At 46.7% G+C, this 26,901-nt stretch overlaps 1 protein-coding gene across 1 annotated transcript in view; it reads right to left on the minus strand.

Annotated features, from left to right (window-relative positions):
• Window positions 1-20,427, minus strand: part of MAN1C1 (mannosidase alpha class 1C member 1) — a 63,634-nt gene extending 43,207 nt beyond the window's left edge. Inside the window, exons 1-2 of the mRNA XM_050909709.1 lie at window positions 20,188-20,427; window positions 19,810-20,106 (exon numbers count right to left, since the gene is read on the minus strand). Of these exons, the coding sequence (XP_050765666.1) occupies window positions 19,810-20,106; window positions 20,188-20,376 (486 nt within the window). The 5' untranslated portion in view covers window positions 20,377-20,427. The remainder of the gene's footprint in view (window positions 1-19,809; window positions 20,107-20,187) is intronic.
• Between the last annotated feature and the right edge of the window lie 6,474 nt (window positions 20,428-26,901).

Raw genomic sequence — 26,901 nt, forward strand, 5'->3', positions numbered from 1 at the left:
CCAACACACACACACACACACACCAGCACAGCTTTTTCTGTCCTCCTGCCCCTTTGGCTCCAGCTGGTAGGAAAAATTAAACCTACAAGTATCCTCTCTTCAGCTAGGAGAGACTAGGACTTGTCAGCTTCTAAGGAGTGCCTTAAATAAAGCTCCCTTTTATAATCCACACAGCTTGGCTCTGAGCAGTTTCAGCCCCAGCATCGCAGTGGCCTGTACATTCTTTGATTCAATCCCTGGAAAAAAGTCAGATAACAAAGGGGAAGAAGGTAGCTTCAGAGAATCGACAATATTCTCCACCGCCGCTCAACAAAGATAAGAGTCTTCTAAAATGCTTCACTCAAACAAGACATTTGAGAGAAGATGACAGTTTAAAAACAAATCATTCCTCCACAGAGTGCCCCTGTCTGCAACAGCATTTACTGCTCTATGTCAGGATCAGAATATGCAGGTTACTTTGGTCTGAAATGCCTACTGTCATTTCTGTTCTTACTTTTGTCCTTCCCTCCAGCTGTGTGTTTCACAAACCCAACATTGCAAGCCTCGGGCAGTATCCTCCTTAATTAGCGCACATACACAAAAAGGCACATCACCAGATTTCTCCCCCGCCTTTTTAAACATCAAGCTTCCAAAGTAAAGTTTCACGGAGCTGGTCATATGGATAAGGATAAACATTTGCTAAACTCATTGATAACATTCAGACTCCAACACCACTAGGAGAAGGAATGTTGGACAAACAAATAAAGTCAACTTGGGTTTTAAAAACTCAGTGTGGGATGAATTAGTCACTGGAGTGCTCTGCTCTGAGGAAACTAAATAATGACCGGGGGGGGAACCAAACCAAAAAACACCACGAAATTCACTCAAACATGCCTCAATCATTAGACTTAGAATGTTCATTTTATTTTCACTAGATCTCTGGGTTTTTTTCAGTGATAGCATTATTCTAAATGGGAAGTTCTCATTCTTCATTAACGTAACAGGGCAAATCTTTGAGGAACTCTGGACTCTCTCTGATGGTACCAAGCGAATGCTTTTATGTCTCAGAGCTTGATCCTGAAGTTTACTGCAGGAAAGATAGTGTTTCCATAAACACAGCTTTCCCACAGTGAGCGACAGGGCTCGTGCACCAGAAAGGAAACAGCTAGGCAATCTATTCGGTTCATTTCTCTTCTAAATCAGAGCTGAGGAAGGAGGACCCACCCTTCTGGCACACAGAGAGCCTGGACATGGAGAGGATGTGGAAATGACTCTATTTTGTTGCATAAAACTCCTAACGTTGTAATTCTGAATCAGCCTCATTTTAAGCTGAGTATGAAATTTAAAGTTATTTCCTTCCCTTGACTTTTTTAATCCCTCCATTCCAGAAGGTCCGAATTTTCTTCTTCAAAGCATGCACGAAACTTTGGCGTCTTTGCCACAGTGGTGCAGATTGCTCTGTGGGATCAAGAGTTTGCTGTCACCTCCATCACAGGCAAGAAAACTACCCCAGCTTTCCCTTCAACAGTCGCTTATATCCTACAAGGGAAATCTCCTCCTCTCCTGTCTTCTCACACAAGGAGGGACTGCATGAGGCCTGCTGACAGACTCCCCAAAGTGACTCACTTCACACAGGACTCCCAAGTGCTATTTGAATAAATACATTTATTCTTAATTTGCCTATTCAATCATTTAAGCTGCATTTGTCATGGTGTTGCAAAAAGTTCCACTACAAAATGATTTCTTGGGCTGTGCTGGCTGCAGTGTCTTAAACTCTCCTTCTCTGTTCTGTCCTGAGCTGATAATCAGGCAGACAGAGGATGGATGAGATTGGATATGCTGCCTCGTCATACTAAAGGGTTGTCAGTTTTCCTTTACATGAACAGACTTTTGCTCACTGCTTTTAAACCCTGTATATTTGGGAGGCAAGATGCATATTGTGATACCCTTTCATTTTCCAAGATCAAGCTTTCCTCTCTCTAACGATGGGTCCAAAAGCAGCAACTGGAAAAGTTTAAAAGCCAAAAGCATCTGCGCCATTCTGCCCATTCTGGCTTTCTGCAGCTGTCTTTCCAATCCAAATTTAGCAGTTCAACTTCCAAACCACTAAAGAGATTCATCAAGTTTCTAAAAGCAGGGACTCCACATTTATATACTGTATGGAGGACAGAGATGGAGCTTTCAGAAGCTTTCTCTGACAGAGGTTCCAAACACCGGGCTGAAACAGAAGGGGACGTAGCTGAGAGGTGCAAAATGGAAATTTGCATAATGAGGTGTTTAAGTCCACTTTCTGATGAGACGCCAAGGTTAGAAGTGAATATTTTATGCCATTCTAGTCATGACAGATCACAATACGTCAGCATTAATATTATGCCATTTTAGATTTGAAAAATGGCACCAGAACCACAAAAATTATGGAAATAGATCCATAATTTTAGATTTTGTTCTTACCAGTATGCCATCTGCGATCTAACAGACAATTATCTATTTGGCCCTGAAATTCTAATCACCGTGGCTTTCAGCTGATTTATAGCAGACTTCCAAATTTAGAATCGAATTTGTCAGATTGCTCTTTCTTTTCTATAATCTGTAAGTCACTTTCTACTTTCGAGAGTTTCAGCTACCCAGCTAGGCGATTATACATTAAAATCAACTACAAGTAACTAAACTGAATTCTGAAAACCCGCACTATCACTTTCATCATTTAGGCCATTACCTTTTCTTGTGCTTTGCTCCATCCAAACCCAAAAAAGATCTTGCTCTCAAGCCCATGTGTATTTCATACGGGCAGCAGCCTGCAGCCACGCAGAGCCAGGCGCTGAGTGCAGAGTACTGCACCGAGCTGTTTGCTGGTTCAGGGTCTTCAACTACATCTTTGCAGGTTCACGACACTGCAGTATTTAGATTGCACAAAAACAATGCAGAACAAGGCTAGGTTAAAACTGCTTTCAGTGCATTTTTTTATTTAATGTATGGAAATATTTTTATTTAGAAGTCAGCTTTATAAATACGCTCCTTTAAAATACTGGGCCAAACACTAAGTGCTTGTGTCCCTTCAAATACTGCAGCAGGAAATCATACAAGTATTCAGTGTTTTCACTGATACCCCAAACTTCTCCATCTGCTAAACCTAACAAGCGCACCACAACAGCACCTACACCACTACCACAGCTTTGCCCATTCTCTCATTTCCATTTGCTCTTGATATGTCTTAACTCAACAAGAATTCTTACATTTTCTGGCATCAAATATGCCAAATCACACAATAAAAATCACCACTCCAGACTCAGTAAATAAAAGCATCAACAAAGTTGATAACACTCCCTCTCCACAGACACTATATGACATACTACAGGAGGGCACCACTGCTCCTCGGTCTGGCAGTGCTTTTATGATGCCACCCAGGCTGTAACATGGGAGATATTGAGCAGTTGGGATTTACAATCTCTGCCCATGTGTACTACAGTCTTGATTTTTAGAGTGCCACCACTTTACTGATTTTCAGGGAACCTGAGGTTATGGAAAATCAGACTCCAGTGGAAAGGCAGTTGGGAAGAATTCAGAACAAAAAGGCATTTAGCGAGTTCTGTGATCCAGATAATGAAGAAACAGGGCTCAGGATAAAAATTTGACCAAGGAAGTGTTTTCACTCTGAAGAGATGATGTTCTTTAATATATGTAATAACTAAACCACTGAAAATCCCTGGGTTTATGTACTTGCAAAAAGCACAGAGATGAGAGAAAAAAAAAAAAGGAAAAAAAATCCCCCACACTATCACTTGCCCTCCTTTTGTTACCAGGGAAGATTTCAAAATGCAGAGCATTCCCAAACAGCTATTTGATTAGTTTTATCCATCTAGGCTGGGATAATTAGTAAATGCTTAAAAGATGAAATCTAAATATACCAACCAATCAGCCCCTTTCAGGAACTTCCAAGGAACATTACACAAAACCATTATCTTCACAAGATAACCACTTTTATGTCTCTTTAGCCTCCTTTCTTCAACTCCCCTTCAAATATTTAACTATTAAACTATCTAAGAAATGTCCTGTTTAGTTTTGGTTTTTTTTTTTTTTAAAAAAGGGGGGGTGGTGGGTGTAATTGTAAATATTTCTTTCCCTATTGTATTTCTTACTTGGTTTTTCCCACCTCAAATTACCAGACAGGTTTCTCTTCCTTTCTCTGCAGTTGGAGGAAGATTAGTTGTCAGCTCAGTTTCAAAACTAGGACCTGTTCTTTCCCATCTCTAACCTTCTTGCTACCCCAAAATAGCCCTGTTCTAGTTTGGATTTTTAACCTGCAATATAATGCCATATATTTTCCCCAGCTATGTAAAAAATAATTTGCCAGATGACAAGATGCAGAGAAAAAGAGGAACCAACTGTCAGTCTTGCAGACAGAAGAAAAAGTCTGCCTGAACACATCAGGATAAGCCATTTATATTTGGAATAATGGATGGTATTTTTTTCTAATCAGACTTGCATACACTTGTATAATTCAGAATTGACTGCAGGAAAGGTAATGAAACAGTACCATGTTTATTATCTGTTGCTGTTTTTAATATTATGACATGGAGATATAAATATCCATACAAACACCATGGCAGAATGTTATAAAAAGGCTAGAATTTATTTGAAAATCTTTATATTAAAGCTGAGCAACTTCTCAGGCTATTTCTTTGGGACACTGCCCTTAGAAATGTTTTTACGTAATAGCAAAATAATAACAAAAAAGCTGTGTGTTAACTCCAGTTGATTGAAGGGTTCCATTTAGGCAGATGCTAATATCCACAGGCTTTTACTTCATGGGTTTAAAAGCCTGTAACTCCAGAACAGATAGTGCTTCAGCACATGAAAGACGTTACCAAGCAACCCACAGAAATGGACACCAACATTGATAATCCATTCTAAAGTAATTACATTTTATAATTAAAGATTACAGTAAATCCAATAGATCCCAACAGGAACTTGAGCAATTTAGAAACATGCTAGCTAACCTGCCTGTTTTATAGCATCCATGTCAGCTTCTGTCTTTGAATAAAACATTAAGTGAATTGCAGAGATTTTCATTTAATAGGCCTTCAAACAACTGATAAGCATTACAGAGTCTCACCTTGGTAAGTGTTAATCTAACGTCACCTCATTTCTCTAACTTTAAATAAAGTATCATTCTTCTTTTAACTGATGGTAAAGGGGTGACTGCCACTAAAACCCGAGTCTGTTACTACCAAATGAAAGCCCTGGCAAAATCAAGTGAACACAATCTCTTCGACTCCAACTGCTTTCTGTTCCTGACCCTCCTCATACACCAGCTGGGCACTTTCCACTACTGTGTGCCTCAGCTTATCCATCTACAACACAGACCTCATCCTTTTCTTCTAAGAGCACTAGGCATAATAAAGAGAAACAACCAAAGTGTATTAAACAGTGTGGGACTGAGTTCACTTGGTGAATTTGTGCTCAATAGTCTTTCACCCAGTGATCTTGCAGACCCAGAATCATTTTGCACGAGATGGCAGTGACAGATTCAGGGTCAAAACTCAATGCCTGTCTACACGCACCTGGCGTCAGCGATGACTTAATATGGCAGCGTGAAGTGCATGTATCTGGGCAAGGTCCCCGACTCAGGAGAGTATAAATTATTCTGCTGCAGCTGCATCAACACAGTAACATACCTCTTAGTCAAAGAGGTGATCTGTGTGAGTGAACACTGGGATTACACGCACAACCGTAACAGGGCAGGAGGCTGATCAGCCTCCCAGATAACACAAGACTGATTCTTGTCGCAAACCCACTTCCTCAAAAGCAAATTTCTGCAAATACACCCTTTGGAAGGACACCCAAAGCTCAGGAAAGCCTCAGCTCTTTGCCAGCTGCCTTTGCCACTGTTCTACTCAATTATTCTTAAACACAGGATAAAAGCTCGTGTTTCCATACCCAAAGCACCAGCCCAAGTACACAACTCCTCCCATGTGCTCTGGCTCTTTATAACGGACTCTAAAACAAAATTTCAAACCTTGTCAGCCTACTGACTGTAAATACATCAGCTGATTGTTTCGTGTTAGATGGTAGATAGATACTGTGAATTACTTGCTACACGCCACTTTATCTAGAAGTAAATATAACAGAGTAATTCAAGCAATGGGTGATGGGGGCTTTGCTTCAGATTTTTCTGGCAAAGTCTTGGCAGCTTGTTTTCAAATTTGCATGGGTGTGTTTTTATTACATCAGTTACTATCACAGCTCACTCTCTCTTGCTCAATAGCCAAAGACAGAGCAGACCATTGCTCAGAAAACTGATCTCCATCACTGGAAGCAATGGAGGAATTCTTTATGAAGTTAGAAGAATCACACAGCCACAAGGCACCTTCCAGCAAGTTGCAATAAAAAAAAAGTTTCAACTTCTGCTTGGTGTTCCCAGACAGACAGTACAGCTGAATAAAGGAGAGCTATTCAGCTCAGGTATGCTGAGGTAAGCACTCTCTCCCCACCACAATCAGGAAAAAAGCAGGACTAGAAGCCTGATTTGCACTGGGGGAACAGGAAAAAACCCAGCACAGACTAGTCCAAGGTCGTTAGTGTTAGTGACAAGGACAGAAATAGAATTCAAGAGTCTTCCTGACTCACAGCCCCTGCTAGGAAAGCTGAATGGGAGAAAGAACAGCTCAAAACACAGTTAAACTAACTCCTAATTAAACTCCTAATGCAACTAGATTTAACCACGTCAAGAGGAGTAAAAAAAAAAAAAAAAATATCCTTCGATAGGACTATCTCAGGCATTAAGACCCAGCTGGATCCAGCTGCATCTAAATCAGGAAACATGTCAGCAAGAGCAGTTGATTTTGCAGTTAGTTTCTTAATGAGATGCTAGACTGTAAGAGGACGACAATGGTTTTGAGAACAAATTTGCAAGTCTAGACCAAAGCACAGGGTGATTTAGTAGAGAGATGAGAAAAGCTGTAGTCTCATCTCCTTTGCTTCCCAGAATCAAAGCTTGCGGAAAATTCTAATAGAAATAAAAGGTATTTGTGTTCTTGGCCACCCTAATGCTGTCAGCTTCATATTTCCTCCGAGCCCCTATAACTGATCAAACATATGATATTCCAGAGCACAACCGAAGCTGACACAGTACAACAAGGCCAGCAATAAAAACGATAAAGGTTCTTCTTGTCCTAAGCTTGTTACCTCTAACTGCTATTCAAGCACTTGCTGTCATGAGGTTTAGAGAACTTGCACAAAAAGGCAATCCATGATGTCTAGTTTGCACCTGGCAGTCTTAGCCAGAGGAACTGACCCCATTAAATCTGAGGGATGATTTCTTCCATAGATGGATATTCAAAAGGTAATTTGGCATGCTGCAAAAAAATTGGGGTCAGTGTCAAAGAGCAAATCTAACTATAGCTGGTGTGATGCATATGAAAGTGAAGATGTTGTGCCAGCAAACATACAGAAAGCAAATAGCGAGATACAGGAAAGACTAAAAATCAAAGAGAGGACACTTCAAGAAAGATGAGCTTAAAACCATAGGAATAATTATGATCTCCCTTGTTATTACCACAGAATGAAGGCAGAAGTAGCTCTTTGAGCAACATCTGTAAGTATGAGGAAATCAGAAAAGAAATTTAAGGTCCTTATAAAACATTGGAGCTTTTTTTGATACTGTGCAGAATTTGAACTTAGCTCTGGTTTACTGCTTCCATGCATTCAGATTTCCCACCCAAAACAGACTTCTTAAATGGAAATTTAAGTTGTGAGTATATATCTGTAGCACTTAAAAGTGCTTTCAAAGTAGAAGATATCAGAACATGTTCAAGTAACAATGGAAGATAGGAAATCAATCTCTTTTTGTAAAATACTGGAATACTAGATAATAATATTCTATTACTAGAATATTAGATACTTTAAAGTATTAAAATATACCTATGAACTACATCACACTGTGCTATACTTTACCATGATGCTAGTTTCAGGAATTATTGTATGTGCTGCACTTTGGAAGTGAAAAGGTACCGTATATCCAAATACATATATACAGACTTTCACGCGCCAAGAGGCATATCAAGCAAATATTTTCCCCAACACTACTGCGATGTCACAAATCATTACCTTTACATTCTAATGTAATGGTTCACTTCACAAGATTACTTTTGCTAACAAAGTTGCACATTAGGAGATGTCTGTCAAACACGCAACAACTCTTTCTACAGCTACTGCCAGGGGTTGCATGCACAAAGGATGGCAGGCAGACCCAGAAAGCAAGCAATACACTTTGTGTGACACTATTGTTTGGATTTTTCAAGTCCTTTTAACTCTAGGTTGGACAGTGTGGTAATGGCTTTTCTTAGTGACTACTATGTCATTCCAGCATGCTTTGAGGAAAGAAAGTGGAAAAAAATTACTTAGCTAGCAATTGTGCTTCTTCAAATGTCACCTCAGAGTCCCCCTCCTGAGTTTTGTGCCTGCAGCATAAATCATGCAGGAAATTCCCCTAGCTCTTAAGATTTTGGGCACTGTGACATACCTATAGGCTGCCTTGAGGGCTCTTACATTTCAACTACATCCCTTCAAGCATGTACAGCACACGGTCTTTGTAAATCCCTAATTACACACAGACTACAAATTCTCCTTAGAAGTGACCAACATTCCAGGTGAATCATGTACAACGATCAGTTAAACATCCAGGCCAGAATCCATCAGGTCCTCACCATAATATCCCCACGTTAAAAGGGAAGGTGGATGGAAACACAAACACTAAGCAAGATTGTTTTTCCAGACCTGCATTATGACAAGGTAAGTCATTTTCTCTTTCCTTAAAGATACCATCTGCACAAGATTCTCATTTCTGGAGAGCCAGAGCCCAAGGGGATGCTCTAAAAGAAGCTGTAGCGATAACTAACCAAAAATGGGCAGACTGCGGGGGACGGGGGGAGAAAAAGAAGAGTGTGGGGACATTTTTCTTTTCTTTTTCAAGGAAAATAATGAAAAGAAAAAAAATGTCTCTAGAACCTGTTAGGCCTACCTGTTTGACAGCCTGTGGGACAGACGTCAAACAGATCAATTATGAAAAGAAACAAAACAGGGAAGATACGAGGCTTTGTACTCCTGAGCTTTGGATGTGGGACCATGGCAGGAATACTCTGTGGGTATGGAAGTGAAAGACTAAACAGGGATCAGAGTCTCTGTGCGTAAATCTGCCACGGAGCCATCCTGAGGCAAATAAATAAAGGCTTCCTTGCCCAGAGCAGAAATATCCTGACAGTCATCATGAAGCACGGTTATGGAAATTATGATGCACCAGAAGGCCGGGCTTCTGTGTAAGGCTCTGAATCCAGCAGCCCAAGTTGGACAGCTGAAGAGCTCTAGTTCAGCCAAAGAAACATTTCCAGAGCATTTTCAGATATAAAAGGTAAAGACCACCCTCACAATCAGCCACATCCTCTTTCAGGAAGAAGAGGTTTCTCAGCCTGGGACACAGCGAGATGCTTTGGAACATGAGTGACTCAGAGCTGCTAAGTCAGTGTAGGGAGCCAGGTGGATAAACTAAACTGATTCACACCACAGCTCGAGGTACAATCTTGGCTAATGACAACCTAAACAGATTGAACAGGCCTCTGCTAGGCCCTTCAATCTGGAAAAGGGAATCACAGCTCTGAACAGGACCCACACTGTAAGATATGAAAGGAGTCCTTTCACATTGGAAGAAAAACTTAGCACGGTCACAGGTTCACTCAGCAGCTCAATATACATGTCTCACTCTTTCCATTTCAGGACCATGCGTCTGATCTGCCTCCTTCCTCCCAGCACCGGCAAAGCGTGAATTGCTTTTGACACATGGATGGCTCAAGGGCCCAAAAAGCAGTCATAGGCAGATGGGAAAGGGGAAAAGAGAAAGGAAGAAAAAATGTAAATACAGGCCAAGAGTTACCCTGCATTGCTCCTGTTTTGCACTGTGAGAACAGACTTAGGGAGCAGAAGAAACATCTGTTTGGAAACTGTCTTTGTCTCAGTCCAAATGCTGGAATAGGAGAAAAGAGGGAAGTCGAGAACTGCCAGCACACCTCGTGCTTTATCTCACACTTGGACGGCTTAACAGGAGAGATCTGGGAGGATGAGTTTAGTTTAATGATTTCTTGCTGGTTCACCTGCTCCCCATCTGTCTTTGTAGTCCTTGCTCGGAGGGACAGATTGGAGTGTTGCTGTCCTCTCCCTCCTCTCCCCTTTCAAGAGTTACTTGTGATTTGAACTTCTGAAGAGAGGAACAGAGCAATTCTCAAGCATTAAGTAGTCAGCAGAGATTAGTCCAATAATTTATCAAAGGTAATAGCTAATAACAGACACAAGAAACTTGCTCACAGCCTTCCTAGAGCCTGATGTCTGAGCTGTCACCTTACAAAAGTGCTACAAGAAATTCTTGGACCACAGTAGCGAATTTATTAGCCAGAGGCTGATAAGCTGTTCCAAGAGTCCCACAGTCAACAATAAATCATACAAATCAGGTTGCAAATACTGGATCTTTAATAAAAACGAAGTTGGTGGAGTGGATGTTAGAACAATGTTAGAATTCAGCTGGCAGGATGAAGGGGACTCACTTTCATTTAGCCTGACCTCCCATCATGAGAGGGACCAGAGCTTGGCCCTGGCATCACTCCAGCACTGCACTAGACAGTCATCAAATGACAATGATTAATGAACTGCTGAAAGGATAAAGCAAGAAATGGCAAGTTAGGGGATCTGGGCAATAAACTAAAGAAAAGAACCATAAAGATTCATTAAAATTAGAGACAGAAGGCACCTCCTAGGTCACAGGCTCCATGTCCCTGCCAATGTAGAAGTGGCTCCCACAGTACTGCTCTGGCCGTGCCTCCTTTCAAGACCTAAGGAACATGGTTCCACTTTGTTCCACTTACCAAATTTCACCCTAATATTCAACTCAAAATTTTATTTAAGCCTTTGAAACCCAGAAATGAAAGAACCAGAAGAGAAGACAGCTGTCTACTGCTTTATCCTACACCAGCCAAGGAGTTGCCTTTCAAAAATCAATCTTCTGAATTATTCTACTGTGCAGCCACTGATGAGAGTGGGCAGATCCACACCCAGCAGCTACAATGGTCTGGTTGTTGGAGGGCTCACTAACACGCCAAACAAATGTCTGATAGACAAGATAATCAAATACAACTATGGTGTTTCAGGACTGAGGAATCCTAACATGGTCTCAGTACTGGAGGAAGGCCTTCAAGAAAGCCAAAACAGCACCAGAAATCAGCCAAGGATTTGTTTGGGTTCATCTAGCACAATGCTGAGCTACCAACATAAATATGTGTCCTTCCTAGATAACTCCAGAGAAAAACGGAGGCTCAGATGGAAGAAGAGCCAGAAACATCCCATTTCCACTGGAAGTATTTTATTTGTGAGCTGGGCTGGCTAACCCGGACAGCAGGAGGGTTTCAGGATGGATGAAATGTGATTACATTATAATTATCTTCTGTTACTTTGCAAAGTACACGGTTATGCACTTTCTTTACTGCCCAGGGAAATCATGTTAACACAATTAGAGCAAGAACCCTGTTTTAAACACGGTTTGCTCGGACGTTACTAACATGGCTCCAATTCTCAGTACAGACAGTCTTCAGAGCCATCTTGCTCTATAAATCAGTGGGAGTTCTGTCACTGACCTCCTCTGAAGCAAGTACCAGCTCTTACAGAAGAGACATTCCCTAGGATGTACTGAACATATAGCTTCACTGTATATCATCGTCCTGTGCAAGTGCTGTTGGCACGATGAGATGCTGTAGAATTTCTAAATCTCTTGCATTTATTATTCTTTACAGCCTTACTCTTAGGATATCGTTCTACCCACTAATGAACTAAGAGAGAGAGAAATATAACAACAGCTCTATGGCCATGCAATAGAAGCATTGGAGGCCAGATTAGAACTAACGAGTTCCTGGCTCCCACTCAATCACAACCATCAGAACAATTAGCTCAAATGAGCCCAAGAACTGTTTTCTGCTCCGCTGTCGTCTGCCTGTCCTCCCCGGTAACTTCTGAGCTGGAAAACTTCAATCGGGTTTGACAGAGGGTAAAGGTCACAAAGAAACTAAAGTTCAGTGCAAATTACCAGCAGACTGGCGGAGAGACCCACAGAGTGCCCCACTAAAGGCAGGAGAGCAGCACAAACTCCTGCTCCGTTCAGCCACAGCCTGCTGAGCAGCGGGCAGCTACGGGGACCAAGCGCCCGGAGCTGGATCATTGCCTCTGGCCTACACAGCCAAGGGGGGACACTGGGAAGAGGAACAGACACCACTGGGCAGGGGTGGGTGACACAGAAGAAACTACAAGCACAAGGATGGGGAAAGTCGCAAACTGCATGAGGGGGATCTAAGGACGTACAGGGGTTTCGGCACACAGGACTCCTATTCCTAGAAAGCCAGGCTCCATTACCTTTCTGCTAAGGGAAGAAGTAAGTCTTAAGAACACACTTTCCCTTTTCAAACACCGTCGAGATCTCTCCTTTGATTCTAGTATGCAGCAGATACACACACAAGGGACTCTGCGTCTTTGCTGGCAAGATAAGTAGATGCAAAAGGGAAGCACTAAAGTCACTTCAGTTTAGTGCAGCCTCTAGCCATTACTTATGCTCCAGTGTCCTCCCAGGGAATGCTGAAGTGCCTGAGAGGAAACAGTTTTGCCGCATATTAGCTTGCTGGATCAGGGATAAAAAAAATTGTGCCCATTTTACAGATGTGCATACTGGATCCATACAGTGACACGATGAATCTGCTGTCAGGAACAGAACCCAGGACCAAGTGTTCTGTTCTAATTAACAGTAGGTGCTCTGCCCCCTTTAGTAAGAGTACAAATGAGTAACATCCCTGTCCCATAAATAGAGGATGTTTATTATGCAGTCCTTCAGTGTTCCCACTGTGCTCTCTTTCCTACAATGGTTTGGGTCCATCATGCACAATACACTCGCATTATGCATGGATCACTGACACCACTGCCCATGACAGCTTCTCTGGAGCCCTTCCAAAATACTGTGTCATATGATGAACTGAAGCGCCAAGGGGATACGCAGTAAAGACAGCAATCATGGGAGTGTGTTCGCTCCTCATGCCAAATCCATTCACGGCGTTCAGTGAAAGGTACTTTTTTGGGGAATGTAAATTTGGTCTCTTTCCTAAGTTTAAAAATTAGAATGCTCCAAGCACAAGATTTCCTCTTCCCACCAATGAAGTGAATACTCTTTCCTGCTTTCTCCTTTTGACAGCTTCATGTCAGTTTTATATTCAGAACTAAATGACAGACTGATCTAAGATACATTCTCCCTTCCCCCTCTCAGTCTCCCATCTAAAATCTGAATTGTTTTAAATACTGAAAAACATATTCAAAACCATCAAAACAAAATGATAAACAATCTAAACAATAGACTAATAGAGTAAACCAAACATGATTGATTAATATCATCTGGTAAAGTCTCGCATATGGATCCAAAAGAAAGAACACTAGACAAAAATCTTTCTCCCATTAAGGGGCAGATTTAATCGTTGATTAAAAAGTTAATCGGAAGTCTATAAATATTTTGGCTGGAAAGATGGAATCTTAATCGAGGTGACTGCTTTTTAGTAAATATTTGCACAACAAAATATACACAGTTCCCAGATTGATGGCAGAATGGGGGGGTGAGGGTGGGGGGTGGCGGGAGCTTGGCCCACCACTGGTACCATGCAGTGAGGCACAGTAGGCCACCTGACCTAGCGCAGCCCCCCAGCTATGAGACCCCCCACTCAGACCACAGCCACATTCAGTCCTGCTCCCTGAAGGTATGCGAATGTGGTTACAGCAGGATGTCACCGACGGGCCGTAGCCAGGCTCCAGCCCTGCTGCCCTAATCCCCTTGTCTTTATATTTGAGAACTTTCAAAGAGCTTATGTGTATTTACTGAATTCAGCAAGGTGTAGGTCCTTCTGCACAACACGCTTGTGTGTGTCCTGGAAACTCATTTCACCATGTCCAGCACTTGCATTCGGTCATTACCTGTACTCTGCCTGGAGAGGTCCACGCTCAACAATTTTGCTCTTGTGCAAATAGTGCATTGTCTTTAAGTAGCAGTTTATAAACTAGTCTCGCACCAAATTTAGTTGTGGAACAAGTGCTTTCAGTGCTAGATTTTGTAGATAAGAACAAACGTCTTCAAATTGCACAGTACTCCCAAATTCCAAAATGTCCTCAGCTCGAGTAACATCCGTAATAGTGTGCACTAAGGTATCACTGGCATCTCTAAGGCAAGCAGCACTGTAGCACCGATCACAGCATGTGAAGTATTTTCTATACTCATGCATTATGCCAACAGAACAAATATATTTTTAGTCAATTAACTGTATACCCTACAGCTGAAAGAGGCTGAGACAGGTTAGGTCTAAATTTTGTTTGCATGAATCCACCGGAGGCTAGTGAAGCAAAAAACATACTGTATGCACCATTTGTGGGATTTACAGTATAGTACCCTTTTTCACAGGTTCAGTAAATAAATGCATGAGAAGGAGCATGGAGCAAAGGAAAATTCCAGCAAGCCTGGAGCCAGCCAGTGCTCCAAACTGCAGAGAAATTCTCTCATTGCAAAGGTATTTCTATCCCAGAGAAAGAACTATGATCTGATCACAGTATACCTGACTGGTTTGAGATCATCATTCTATTCTATTATAATAAGTATTTTACTGGGAACGGTTTTCTTTATCCCCAGCGTCCAAAATAAGTCTGTTGGAAGTCACTGGATTTACATTTGACCAGCACAAAGGATTAGACGTTCTCCACAGGCCTCAGTGAAAAATGTGTGCATGGGGAGGTGCACTTCCATCTAGAACCGTGCGTGGTACTACTCACGTACTGAAGCCACTGATGGATTACATTATTTGCTTGGAGTACTGTTCATCCCCAGATTACAGAAAGAAAAGGCATTTTCTCCAAATGGAAGAATAGAAGTTGCGCAGTGTAGGGAAAGGGAGATGTCTGAAATCTGTTTACTGCTGGCTTCAGAAATGAGATAGCTCAGGGACGACCGATAATGTGATTCACAGCATTGTACCAACAGGCCAATTGTAACTCAAACCGAGATCTGTTTTGAGCCCTGCTTTCAATAAACCGGTGATCACAATCCAGTTCCCGGTGCTCGTGCACCCATGTAAAATCCCCTGAGAATACCCACGGCTTGCCTCCACGAAGGTGCGCAAGATGGAACGAGCGTCTGACCAGACACTTCTCCCACCAGGGGTCAGGGCTGCGGCACAAATTCAGAAGGAGAACAAGCAGCACTTCCCCAGCTCTGCCCCAACAACCCACGCTCTTTCATTGCAGAAGGGATCACGGGTCAGGACTGTCAAAACCGCACAAAGGGAACTCAGCAACCAACACCAAGTAACTTTCCACAAAAGCTGAGCTCCTGAAAACATTTCTGTTTCTTGCCAATTATCTTTTAGTGACAAACTGTCAAGATATTTGTGTTTAAAAGACTGATCTACCTTAAAAGGTACCTGCTAATCTGCAGAGTGATGCAGGATAACTGTGTACACAGACTCTGATGGCCTTCTTCCCCCTGGGGTCTGATTTTCAAAAGCAAATACATCTTTAGAGCTGTGTTAAAAGAGGACAGCAGACAGCAAGGTGAGGCAAATGAAGGTGGAGACAGGAAGAAAAGCCAGGATGAAGAGAACTGCACTGTAAAACAAATAGGCTTCAGTATTACTAATCCGGAGGAAATTAATGCATGTGTCAAACCCAAGGGTACGATCCCAGCAGCGGACTAAAAGCCTGCCTGAATTTGACATATTCCCTTGTTTGAAAGGGACAAAGGACACTGTTAGGTTAAGGTATTAGGTATTCTCAGACATCAGGCAAGAAAACTTGCCTTTTGTACCTAAAGAGAAAAAGAAAAACCAGTAAATGTCTTTTACTGTTCACATTTTTCTCACATCTCATGACTGGAAGTAAGCTAGCTAGTTTAATTTCATTGATGGACACTTTCTGGCCTAGCTGGTTGCAGTGGTTGTCCTCAAGCACTGGATAGCATTAGCAGGGTTGGTGTAAAAATACTTCAGAGAAATGCTGTTCTCTCTCCCCACCGCTTCCCTACCTATGAGACCCAGGAAGTCAACACTGCAACAGTACAGCAAGAAGCAGTCTGTTTTCCTTCATTCATCACCAGCAAAACTGTCAGCTCAGCTCCAACAGCAAAATCTTTATTACTGGTTATGATGCAAAAGGCAGAAACCACATGGTCTGATTTTCCCAGATCCGAGGCTGAGTTTGCAGTAGCGGCAGTTGGAGGGGAAATCATTTTGACTTTTCACTGAGCCAATTTGATCTGGAAATTGTTGAGAGCAAATAAATACGTAATCCCACTGTGGCATTTCTGCAGTCACTTTCCGACTACAACCACTTCTCTTTTTTTTTTTTGGAATATCAGTGATTAGTATTTGGCACATGTAAAAAATTAGCTATTCCCTGAAGCCATGCATGACTGATCAGTTACAGAACTAATACGTTTTTCAGAGGTCAGTTTAAAAGTTGAATAATCCCAGGCCCTTTTAAATTTCCCAACTGGCAGCACGGGGAGATTGTTATTTGGTTTTATTGCAGTTTTCCTCAAAAGGTCAGAGTGCCCACAGTACTCAGCTGCCCACAGTAACATACAGCAGTATATCCTAGGCAATTCTCCAGGTGACCAATGACCTTTTGCAGTAAGCAGTCTGTGCAATACAGGTGCTCTCTTTTTTCCTTCTCAGGAAAACAACTGCTTATTGACTCCGGACTTGTCTTTAACAAGGTAAGTGGAACCTAAGAAGTCTGCCACTCTGCTAAGTTACCCACCAGTGCAAAGCAGCATACCTGCATGCACACGTCAGCCCAGCTCACTGCAGCACTTACTTCTTTTAACAGACTTCTCCGTGCCATTTCAATTTGCTAATCCACCTCTTTTCCTTTCTGCACTACTAGGAAACACGGCATTCAAAGCACACAAGTGCGTGAGGCAGATATACGCCTGGCCAGACTCCTTAATCTGCAAACAGCTCCGGTGCCCCTAGTGCTGCTCAGAGCTTTCCCAAACAGCAGTAAAGTGGGAGACACCACAGTGGTGGGTTTCACACTCTGGACAACACTATCTTTTTAAGCAGAAAAAGTCTAGCAGGACTACATTAGTCGACACTTTCCACACATAACAGCCAAGAAACTAATGACACACCCTCTTCTTTGGCTGAAGCATCAAGCAGCTTAGAGGTTGGGTGGGAAAAAGCAGACGCCTGCTCGGACTCCTGCTCAGATTGAAGGGTCCTATGAGAAAATAGAAAGTTCCAAGTCTCTAGGTTGGGCATCAGCCCTACTCTTTGATCATGCACCAGTTCTTTCTCCTGGCTTTCATCTAGGCTCTGGCAGACAGATGGGGGAAAAAAAATATCAACAAATCCCATCCATATCCATCCTCCCTGTTACTTGGTTGCTGACCTCGAAGAATGGCCTAAGGGAGGGGGGGGTGTGGAACCCAAAACTTTAAGTAGCAGGACAGTTTAGAACACATTTTAGCAAATTACAAGGCTTAAAGCTCTGGAAGAAGGAGAGAAAAGCTACCTGCTGCTACTGCACACAACACCTTGAAACAGCCAGAAAACCCACTACCTGCCTCTGTTGGCATCTCTCACATCATGTGAAGAATATTTGCTAACCCAAATGCTGTATCATGACTTGACTTATTTCTTCCTTGCAATTTTTTTGTTACCCATCTGTTTCTTTTTATACAGCATTTGTCTTCTAACCTCTCTTGGTTAGTTTTCTTCATGTCTTTTTGATTCGCAAGAAAAGGACACACCTTATCTCTTCCACAAGCTGTACCACCACCCCTTGTTTTGCACATTCAGTCTCATATCTCAGCACCATATTTGTTTCTCTCTCTCTTTCTGAATAAATAGAAGTGCAGGCACTTTTAAGGAATAAGGGCTCTGTTTGAAGAGTAATTAGCTGTCAGCATAAAACTAGTATTTATGGATTCTCATCCTTGAAAAATCTAACTCTGCTACCCGGCACTGATTATGGCTGTTATAAACAGATGGGGCTGAATCCATACAACTTGCAATAATCCTGTATTTAAAAAATAATTAACTACAAATAAAGGACTGAATTCCACTAGCTTTCATAAATTTGATTTCCAATTTGATTTGTTTGTACAGAGTGGAAGCTGGGTTATTCACGGGTATGTCATGCTATCCTAGCATACCTTGAAAGTGGGAGCCTGCAGCATATTCAAGCACACACTCTGCAACTCCAAGCAAACGACAGGGCCGGGTACAGGAATATTCTGAATACCCTGAAGCTGAGATGCAGAACGGAAGGATGGCTCAATCACGCCTGGGATCATAAAGAAACCCAGCACCCCTGGGTGTGTTGTGTCTGGTTGCCTGGCAGAAGTTGGAATTTTACCAGTGGTGCAGCCTTTGTTTTAATGACTGACAGAGTTATCAGGAGGGGAGCTTTAAAAAACTGTTTTTAAAACCCAGGTTACAGCAGATGAAAGCCCTTGGTGTGTTACTCTGATTTCCTTCTCTGTTCAACCTGGGGCAGCATCTTTGCTGAATGCCTACACCTCTGCGAGAGAACAAATCCAGGAAATTTATACTCTGCTTAATTAAATCCGTGCATTTTACTTATTGGCACCTCTTACTAGACCAAAACTCACTCCAAGTTGGTTATCCATCATAGCAAAAGATACGACAAACACAATCAAATACTACACAGAATCTATAGCTCTTGGTTAACTAGGTCACAGATTGCTCTGCAACATTTGCGAGGCTGCCAGGCTTTTATGCACGAACTGTAGGCACCAGACCACATTCTCCCCTCCGTTACACCCCTGTAACCCCACTGAGGAGGTTACCCAGGCTCAGTGGGGTCTAAGCGAGGGCAGCCTTCAGGTTGCTGTTAGTGGGTAACAAGTCCCGAGCCAGCTCCACAGGGAGTAAGCGACAAAATGATTTACAGGCACAGCCAGCCTCACACCTCCTCCCCGACTGCTGTGAGGGCACATCCCGTCCGTCCGTCCATCCCCATGGACCAACGCAAGTTTTGTCATCCACCAGCTTTTGTGTAAAGCAGCCAGGTTTATGCCTATACTCCGGGGAGGGAGCCTCTTGCACAACCACAGACACCTCCCGCCAAGCAAGTTTTTTTTTTTTCCTAATAACCAAGCTGAAATTTCCCTTTGCCTAATTTTCAGCTCTCTAATTTCTAGTCACACCCTATCACGCTGCCCTAACATTTCCTCTCCAGTGAGAGGAGGTGTGTGCAGATGCCGACAGGCACGTGCGCCCGCCGACACTTCGCAGGCGCAGGGCCATGCTGCAGGACACCCCCCCGGAAAGAGACACCCCCCCCCGATTCCTGTCACCTTCCTTGGGAAAAGGAGGGAGAAAGGGGCACGAGGGGCCTGTGTGGGAAATGGGGGCAAGGCTGGGGAAGCGAGGGGTGTGTGAGGAGAGTGGGGGCAATGAGGAGAGGATGAGGCTGTGAGGGGAGGGCGAGGGCTGACTGAGGGGAGGTGAGGGCTGACTGAGGGGGGGACATGGCCGTGAGGGGAGGGCAAGGGCTGACTGAGGGGGGGACATGGCCGGGAGGGGAGGTGAGGGCTCACTGAGGGGGGGACATGGCCGGGAGGGGAGGGCGAGGGCTGACTGAGGGGGGGGACATGGCCGTGAGGGGAGGTGAGGACTGACTGAAGGGAGGTGAGGGCTGACTGAGGGGGGGACACGGCCGTGACGGGAGGGTGCGGGCGGCGTGGGGGCTCCTCACCTCTTTAATCTTCATCCTGCGGGCGCGGGTCTCGGGGTCCTCGCCGGGCCGCCTGCCCCGCACAGGGTGGTGGAGGCTCCGGCGGAGCCGCTCGTAGTCGAAGCGGAACGGAGCTCGCGTCTCCCGGGCGGAGGGAGCCCCGGTGGCGGGCTGGGCTCGCCGCTCGCCGCCCTGCACCTGCTGCCGGGAGCCCGGCGCGGTGTGGGCCGGCGGTCCGGCCATGCGGGCGGCGGTGCGGAGCTTTTCCCGGAGGCGACGGGGGGCGGCGGGGCTGGCGTGGCGGGGCTCGGCGGCAGCGGGGGGGCTGCGGGGCAGGTCGGTGTCGCGGGTGGAGGAGGAGGAGGCGGAGGAGGCGGAGGAAGAAGAGGAGGAGGAGGCGGAGGCGGTGGCCCGGCGGGGCAGGAAGAGGCGCTTGAAGCGGGAGGAATCGGGCAGGAGGAAGAGGGCCCCGAAGCACAGCGTGAGCAGGCCCGAGAGGAAGAGCAGGAACAGGAACTTCTGCGGCAGCCGCAGCCCCAGCGCCGCCGGCCAGCCCGGCATGCCCGGCAGCTTCCGCAGCAGCACCATGGGGCACCGGATCGCTGCCGCCCGGCGGGCTCCGCCGCCGCCACCCCGGGGGGCGCCGCTGGCTTCTGCGGCGAAAGGCTCAGGGGTGCCCCCCCGGTACCACCGGCTGGAGCGGGCGCCCTCACCGGGGACCGCCGGCGAGTGACACGTGGATGGCTCCGGACCGGGCTACGCCGCGGGGCCCCGCCGCTGCCCGGGGTCCTTGCCCGAGAGGCTCGCAGGGCGCGGAGCGGCGGTTCAGAGTCTCCCCTTCCAGCATGAAGGCGGCGGCGAGCGCATCCCGCCGGAGCCGGGCGGCGGAGCGGCAGGGCTGGGCTGCTCCCGGCGTCAGTCCCCCGTGCAAGCTCCCCGCCGGACGGCTGCTGTCGGGCTGGCTCAGGGAGCGGTGCCGAGGAGGTGCGATCCCTTCTCTCTAGGCGGTGGGTTCATGCTGCAGCATTTCTGCGAGGGGAGGGAGATAAGAGCGCGTTCATTCAACACCAAGAAGGATGCAGCCGGCGTTATAAGCCTTTGTCCCGGAGGGTCTGCCGCCTCCCCAGCCGTTCCCCCCCCCCCCACCACCGCTCCAGCCACAATAGTTCGTTTTCCCTCTCTCCGGACTTGCCATCAACTCTCTAGTCTGCGAGCAGCTCCCAGCTCTGCACCATCCCCTACAGCTGCGGGCTGCCGGGCTCCTCTGGCGGGGCAGCCCTGGGGCCAAGAGGAGGATCCGCGCCCTGACGAGGGGCGAGGAAAACCCCGGCAGGGGCAGAGTGCCCAGGGACAGAGAGCAGACAGACAGGGACGAGGCTGCTCCTCTCCTCACCAGGCTGCCAGGAGCTGCCTTCGCCCGCAGAGGGCCGGAGACGATGGGGCTGCAAACAAGCCATGCGGAAAGCTCGGCTCGGGCTAAGTTTCTTGAGGCAAAAAATCTACGGATTTTGTTTTTGCTCAATAGATCCCGGCAAATCCCCCCTTGCTCCCAAATCTCTGCCTCGCCGTTAAGAGTTATTCATTCCCCCCCCGCCTCCAGTCCCCTCCTTATGTGCGGTGGAAGAGACAGAGCTCAACTTTCAGACCATGAAAGAAAGCAGGACCGCTTTCAAAAAGCAGGACACGTTTTAAAGACCTGCCTACAAGCCCCAAATCACCCTTACTCCTACGGGTAGGAACGGCGCTGCCCCCCAAACACGCCGTCAAACCTGCTTGGCAGACGCTTTCCTACCCCCAGCCCTGTTTACTCACCCCTCTGACAAATCCAAGCCACTCTGGGTCCTACAGTGAGCAAAATCTTCTCAGTCCTGCCCGCGCATCTCAAGAGCGAGGACCCCTCGCTGCTGTCAGCGCTCACAAGTGCCCGTTAAATTAGGAGGAGGAAGAGGCTGGCTGCCTGCCGGGCTCTCCAGGGCGCAGCTCCTCTCCCCTGCCCATCCAAGCATCCAGGAGGGAACTACCTAACTGCATCAAGCTACTTAGAGGCCTCTGATTTTCACCTCCTCCCCGCCCCGCCTTCCCCCCCGCCGAAGGGGACCCGCCGGGCTGCGCTGCCCGGTGCCCGCACACGCAGCCCGCCTGCACCGCCCGCCTCCACCGCCGCTCACTGCGACAGCGCCGGCAGCCCCGCCCCTCGCCCCGCCCCTCCTCCTACCAACGGTCGCTCGGAGGAGGAGGCGGGGGCGTCCCGAGCCAATCAGCAGACCAGGTCCTGCCCGCCGTGACGCTCTCCCTCAGGGCCGCTCTCCGCCCTCGCTCTCTATTGGCTGGCTGGCGGAGCCTCGCCTCGTCCGTTGGCTCTTCCAAACGCCAGGAAAGCCGGGAGACCCGCCCGCTTGTTTACCACAGTTGCCCGGCTCGAGCCGGGGGAGCGCTTCGCCCCGCCCCTTTCCTCCAGCCAGCCTTCCATTGGCTGCGAGGAATGCCCCATCCCCGCCGCGATTGGCGGAGGGGGGGCCCAGCTGCTTTAAATAGGGGCTGGGGGCGCAGGGCGGGCTCAGATTGCTGTGAGGGCTCGGCAGGTGTGTGCCAGTGGCAGGGTCGCCTTTCGCTCAGCTCACCCGTTGTGAGGGCTCTGGAGGGGCGGATTTACCCGCGCAGCCTTCATAGCCTGCCGCCCGGGGTCTGGCGTGTGCCAGAGGGTCAAAGCCCCCAAAAGGGACTTTGTACCCTGGGGGTGACGTGGCCCCGAGGGCCTGGCAGGCACTGCCTCACTGCTTGGCATGAAGAGAGGCGCAGGGGTCTCAGAGAGGGGCCAGAGATGGCTTGGAACCACCTTTCTGCGCACAAAAGTGTCCTTTCTGTTTTTTATGAGCCCACAGTCAACAGCCATGAAGCACATGTGAATCTCAAATACTTAAATCCTCATCACACACCTTAACCTTCAACGTACCATACAAGCACTAACCAAATCTGACAGTGACCCTGTGAGATAATACCATACCGGAGGTGAAGATGGTGAACCAAAGTGTTTCTGCTCGTAGATGTTAGAAAAAAACACAACAATCTTTCGCAGAATTAGCAATGAAAGAGAAAAAAGGGCACCACCCAAAACTGAAGGCATCCGAAACCGCTCAGAGACAGAGCTGGATGGGTGGAGGAGGTCACCAGAGGTGATTTTTGGGCGCTGTGAGGATGAGAGAGAGGGGCTGCAGCAGGAGGATGCTTACAGGAAAGGGTAAACTGCAGCCACCGAAGTATTGATGTGACTAAACTTGGAAGAGCTAAAAGAGAACATTTTGTAGGCTGGAAAGGAGCTGGAGCTGCGAGGAAAGAAATCATCTGCTGTTTGCGTCTTCCTGCGCTCAGTGTGCTCCTTCTTCGTCAATAACTAACACCACAGGAAAGAAATACCTGATCTGATTGCTGGGTCTAGCGGAAGCATGTTGCAGGGCTCCACATTTTGAACTGTTCAGCTAAGAATCAGTTATGTTGTTATTTTCCTATGAAAAGTGCTTTAAGTGATATAAAGCAGGCGGCAGAGCAGCTTTAGGAGCAGGATTCAGGAGCTGCTATGGACCCAGCTACGCCCAAGGCTGGTGATCATCCTGCCTTACCCTCCTTACACCTCCACAGCTGCTGCAGGTTTTCATCTAGTCAAAATAAAACTAAAAAGCAAGCCTTGTGCTTTCAGCTGTCTGGTGGCTGCCCAGTGGTCCTTGAACGCAACCACCCTCGGAGGCAAATTTGCATCTTGATTATTTGGTTTTGAAATGTGTCCTTTGAACCATCCCCTGTGGTTTGCAGGCAGGACCAGTTCAGCCTGAGCAAGTGAGAGATGCGGGCACCATCTCTCAGCCATCGCGTACGGTTTCCTCCGGAGCAGCTGCCCGAGGAGCGCTCTGCCCAGCTGCTCTCCCGTCCCTGCCCTGTAGCTGCACCATGAGGGAGAGGGGAATAGATTTGGCTGCTCCGTTTTGGCAGGTCGCACAGGAGCCTCGCTGAGCACGGCAGATGCTCCGCAGGCTCCTTGGAGCCCAGGGGAGCTGCTTGCAAAGGATGATTTGGTTTTGCTTCTTTGCACGCCTTCGCAGGGCAGCTCAGGAGAAGGGGGAGAAACCTGAAAGCCAGCTGCCGGTTCCATTATTTTGAGCATTGATGCAGTTGGGAGGGCTCTTACTGCTGCCCTGCTTTGTGCATTTATCAGTGGTCCCCCAGGGACCAGCACCAGCAAAAGACCATCGCTCCGTGGGCTTCCATCATCCCTTCTTCCAACACCTAACACCCTGCCTCGGCCTCAGACTGAATGGAAATAATCCTTTACTCTCCTCCGATCTCCTCTTCCTTGGGGAGACCTCAAGCAGCAGGCTGCATTTTGTCTCAGCCTCATAAAAAAAATAAACCAACCAAACAAAACCCCACCAAACCAAAAACCTCGGCTGTTGCGGTGATGGCCCCTTGATCTTCTTATGGATGGCTCCAGGACCGAAAAGGTTAGATAGCTCTGCTTTCTAAGAGGATTTGGGGGCATCAAGGAGGATAATAAAATCGACAGCTGAGAACAAACCAGAAGGATAATAAAATAGACAGTTCTGAACAAACCGAAAGGCTATGCCTAGCTCTTCATTTTATACAGCAGTGATAGAAAAGTTGAAGGCTTATCTTTTAATTAGGTTAAATTAAGAAATCTTTTTGTTTTGCTTTGTGTTTAGCATAACATTGTCTTGAAGGTAAATGCTTAGAAATTAAAGGTTTTCTAAATTAGGTTAAATTAAGATATCATTCTTCTTAAAGAAGACAAAGCATTGTCTTCAAGGCAAATGTTTAATTACATTTTTAAAACTATTATTTATCCTGTGTAATAATAAGACAGAGAGCCCAGTCTCTGCATACAACTGCAGTTCCAGACATAAGCCAAATAAATTGAAAAATTGGTGTTGAAGGAGTTAGAAGGCAGAGCGTAATTACTGGAAAGATGGGGGTCCTGCTGCACTATGATTCTTGTTTTTAGCAGGTGTGGTGGGTTGACCCTGGCTGGACACCGGGTGCCCACCAAAGCTGCTCTGTCACTCCCCTCCTCAGCTGGACAGGGGAGAGAAAATAGAACGAAAGGCTCGTGGGTTGAGATAAGGACAGGGAGATCACTCAGCAATTACTGTCACGGGCAAAACAGACTCAACTTGGGGGAAAAAATTAATTTAATTTATTACCAGTCAAATCAGAGTAGGATAATGAGAAATAAAACCGAATTTTAAAACCACCTTCCCCCCACCCCTCCCTTCTTCCCGGGCTTAACTTTACTCCCGAATTCTGTACCTCCTCCCCGCCAGCGGTGCAGGGGGACAGGGAATGGGGGTTTGGGTCAGTTCATCACACGTTGCCTCTGCCGCTCCTTCCTCCTCGGGGGGAGGACTCCTCACACTCTTCCCCTGCTCCAGCATGGGGTCCCTCCCATGGGAGACAGTCCTCCACAAACTTCTCCAATGTGAGTCCTTCCCACGGGCTGCAGTTCTACACGAACTGCTCCAGCGTGGGTCCCTTCCCCGGGGTGCAGTCCTTCAGGAACAGACTGCTCCAGCCTGGGTCCCCCGCGGGGTCACAAGCCCTGCCAGCAAACCTGCTCCAGCCTGGGCTCCTCTCTCCACGGGGCCACAGGTCCTGCCAGGAGCCTGCTCCAGCGCGGGCTTCCCACGGGGTCGCAGCCTCCTTCGGGCATCCCCCTGCTCCGGCGTGGGGTCCTCCATGGGCTGCAGGTGGATATCTGCTCCATCGTGGACCTCCATGGGCTGCAGGGGGACAGCCTGCCTCACCACAGTCTTCACCACGGGCTGCAGGGGAATCTCTCTGCTCCGGCGCCTGGAGCACCTCCTCCCCCTCCTTCTTCACTGACCTTGGTGTCTGCAGAGTTGTTTCCCTCACATATTCTCACTCCTCTCTCCGGCTGCAATTGCTATTGCCCAGGTTAGGTTTTTACCCCCTTCTTAAATCTGTTATCCCAGAGGTGCTACCACCGTTGCTGATGGGCTCGGCCTTGGCCAGCAGCAGGTCCATCTTGGAGCCGGCTGGCATTGGCTCCATTGGACATAGGGGAGGCTTCTAGCAGCTTCTCACAGAAGCCACCCCTGTAGCCTCCCTACTACTAAAATCTTGCCATGCAAACCCAATACAGCAGGACTGGAAGAAATAATTGTGAGAAAATTACTTTTTTTATGGCCATAAGAAAAATAGAATTTAATATCTGCCTTTCTGTGAGGAAGAAAACTACGGAGTGATAGATAATACTCAAGGCAAAAGAGTTTGGCAAGATAATTATGCTCAAGCCTCCAGCCTATCTTTTAAAGTAGGCTTGATTTTTTTTCCCCTCTCACTGTAGAAAATGCTCCCATTCTGGCTGCAAGAGTGGCTGGGATGTCTCTCTTGTGCTGGAATAGCACTCCAGTTCTTAGCCAGAAAGCCCTCTCCGACCCTCAGAACCACTCAAACCTGTGATTTTTAGGCATCACAGCAATGAAAGGATAGAGCAGATAGATGGAAGAAAGTCTCTGTATTACTGGCAGACAGTTTCAGAGTTAACATAGTTAGTTTTGCAAAAGAAAAAAAAGAAAAAAAGAAAACCAACCCAACAACCCAGCCTTGTTTCATTGAAGTGGAAAGGGATAGTACATTTAAATGCATCCTTAAAACAGGGCAGCCTCAGCATGTAAACCAGACACCCAAACTTTGTTGATAGCTACTACAAAGTATAGATAGTGACAACAAAACCTGGTGAAATTGCCAGCTTTAAAAAGGAAGGAATCCTTTACCTCTAGAGGAACAAGCACGGCAGCTGACAGAACAAGATGCCATCTTTCGGCGCGTAGTTAAAAGATTTCTGACACTTTACCATGGCGTGGAGCCTAATTTGTTGCTCAGCTTTCTGAAGCCTGATCTTACGAGCTGCCGAGTCCCCCGCTGGGACCGAAGGGCTCCCGCTGCGTGGGATGGCTGCTGCCTCTTCCCACCCCAGGCTCTTACTCACGCGTGGCCCAGCGGGGAACGTTTCGGGGAGGACAAAGCTTCTGAGGCATCTTCCCCCTCCGTGCAGCCCCAACGCTGCTTTTCCTCACCTGCAAG

Source organism: Gymnogyps californianus, chromosome 22 (assembly GCF_018139145.2).
Source record: "Gymnogyps californianus isolate 813 chromosome 22, ASM1813914v2, whole genome shotgun sequence".
NCBI classification, from domain to species: Eukaryota; Metazoa; Chordata; class Aves; order Accipitriformes; family Cathartidae; genus Gymnogyps; species Gymnogyps californianus.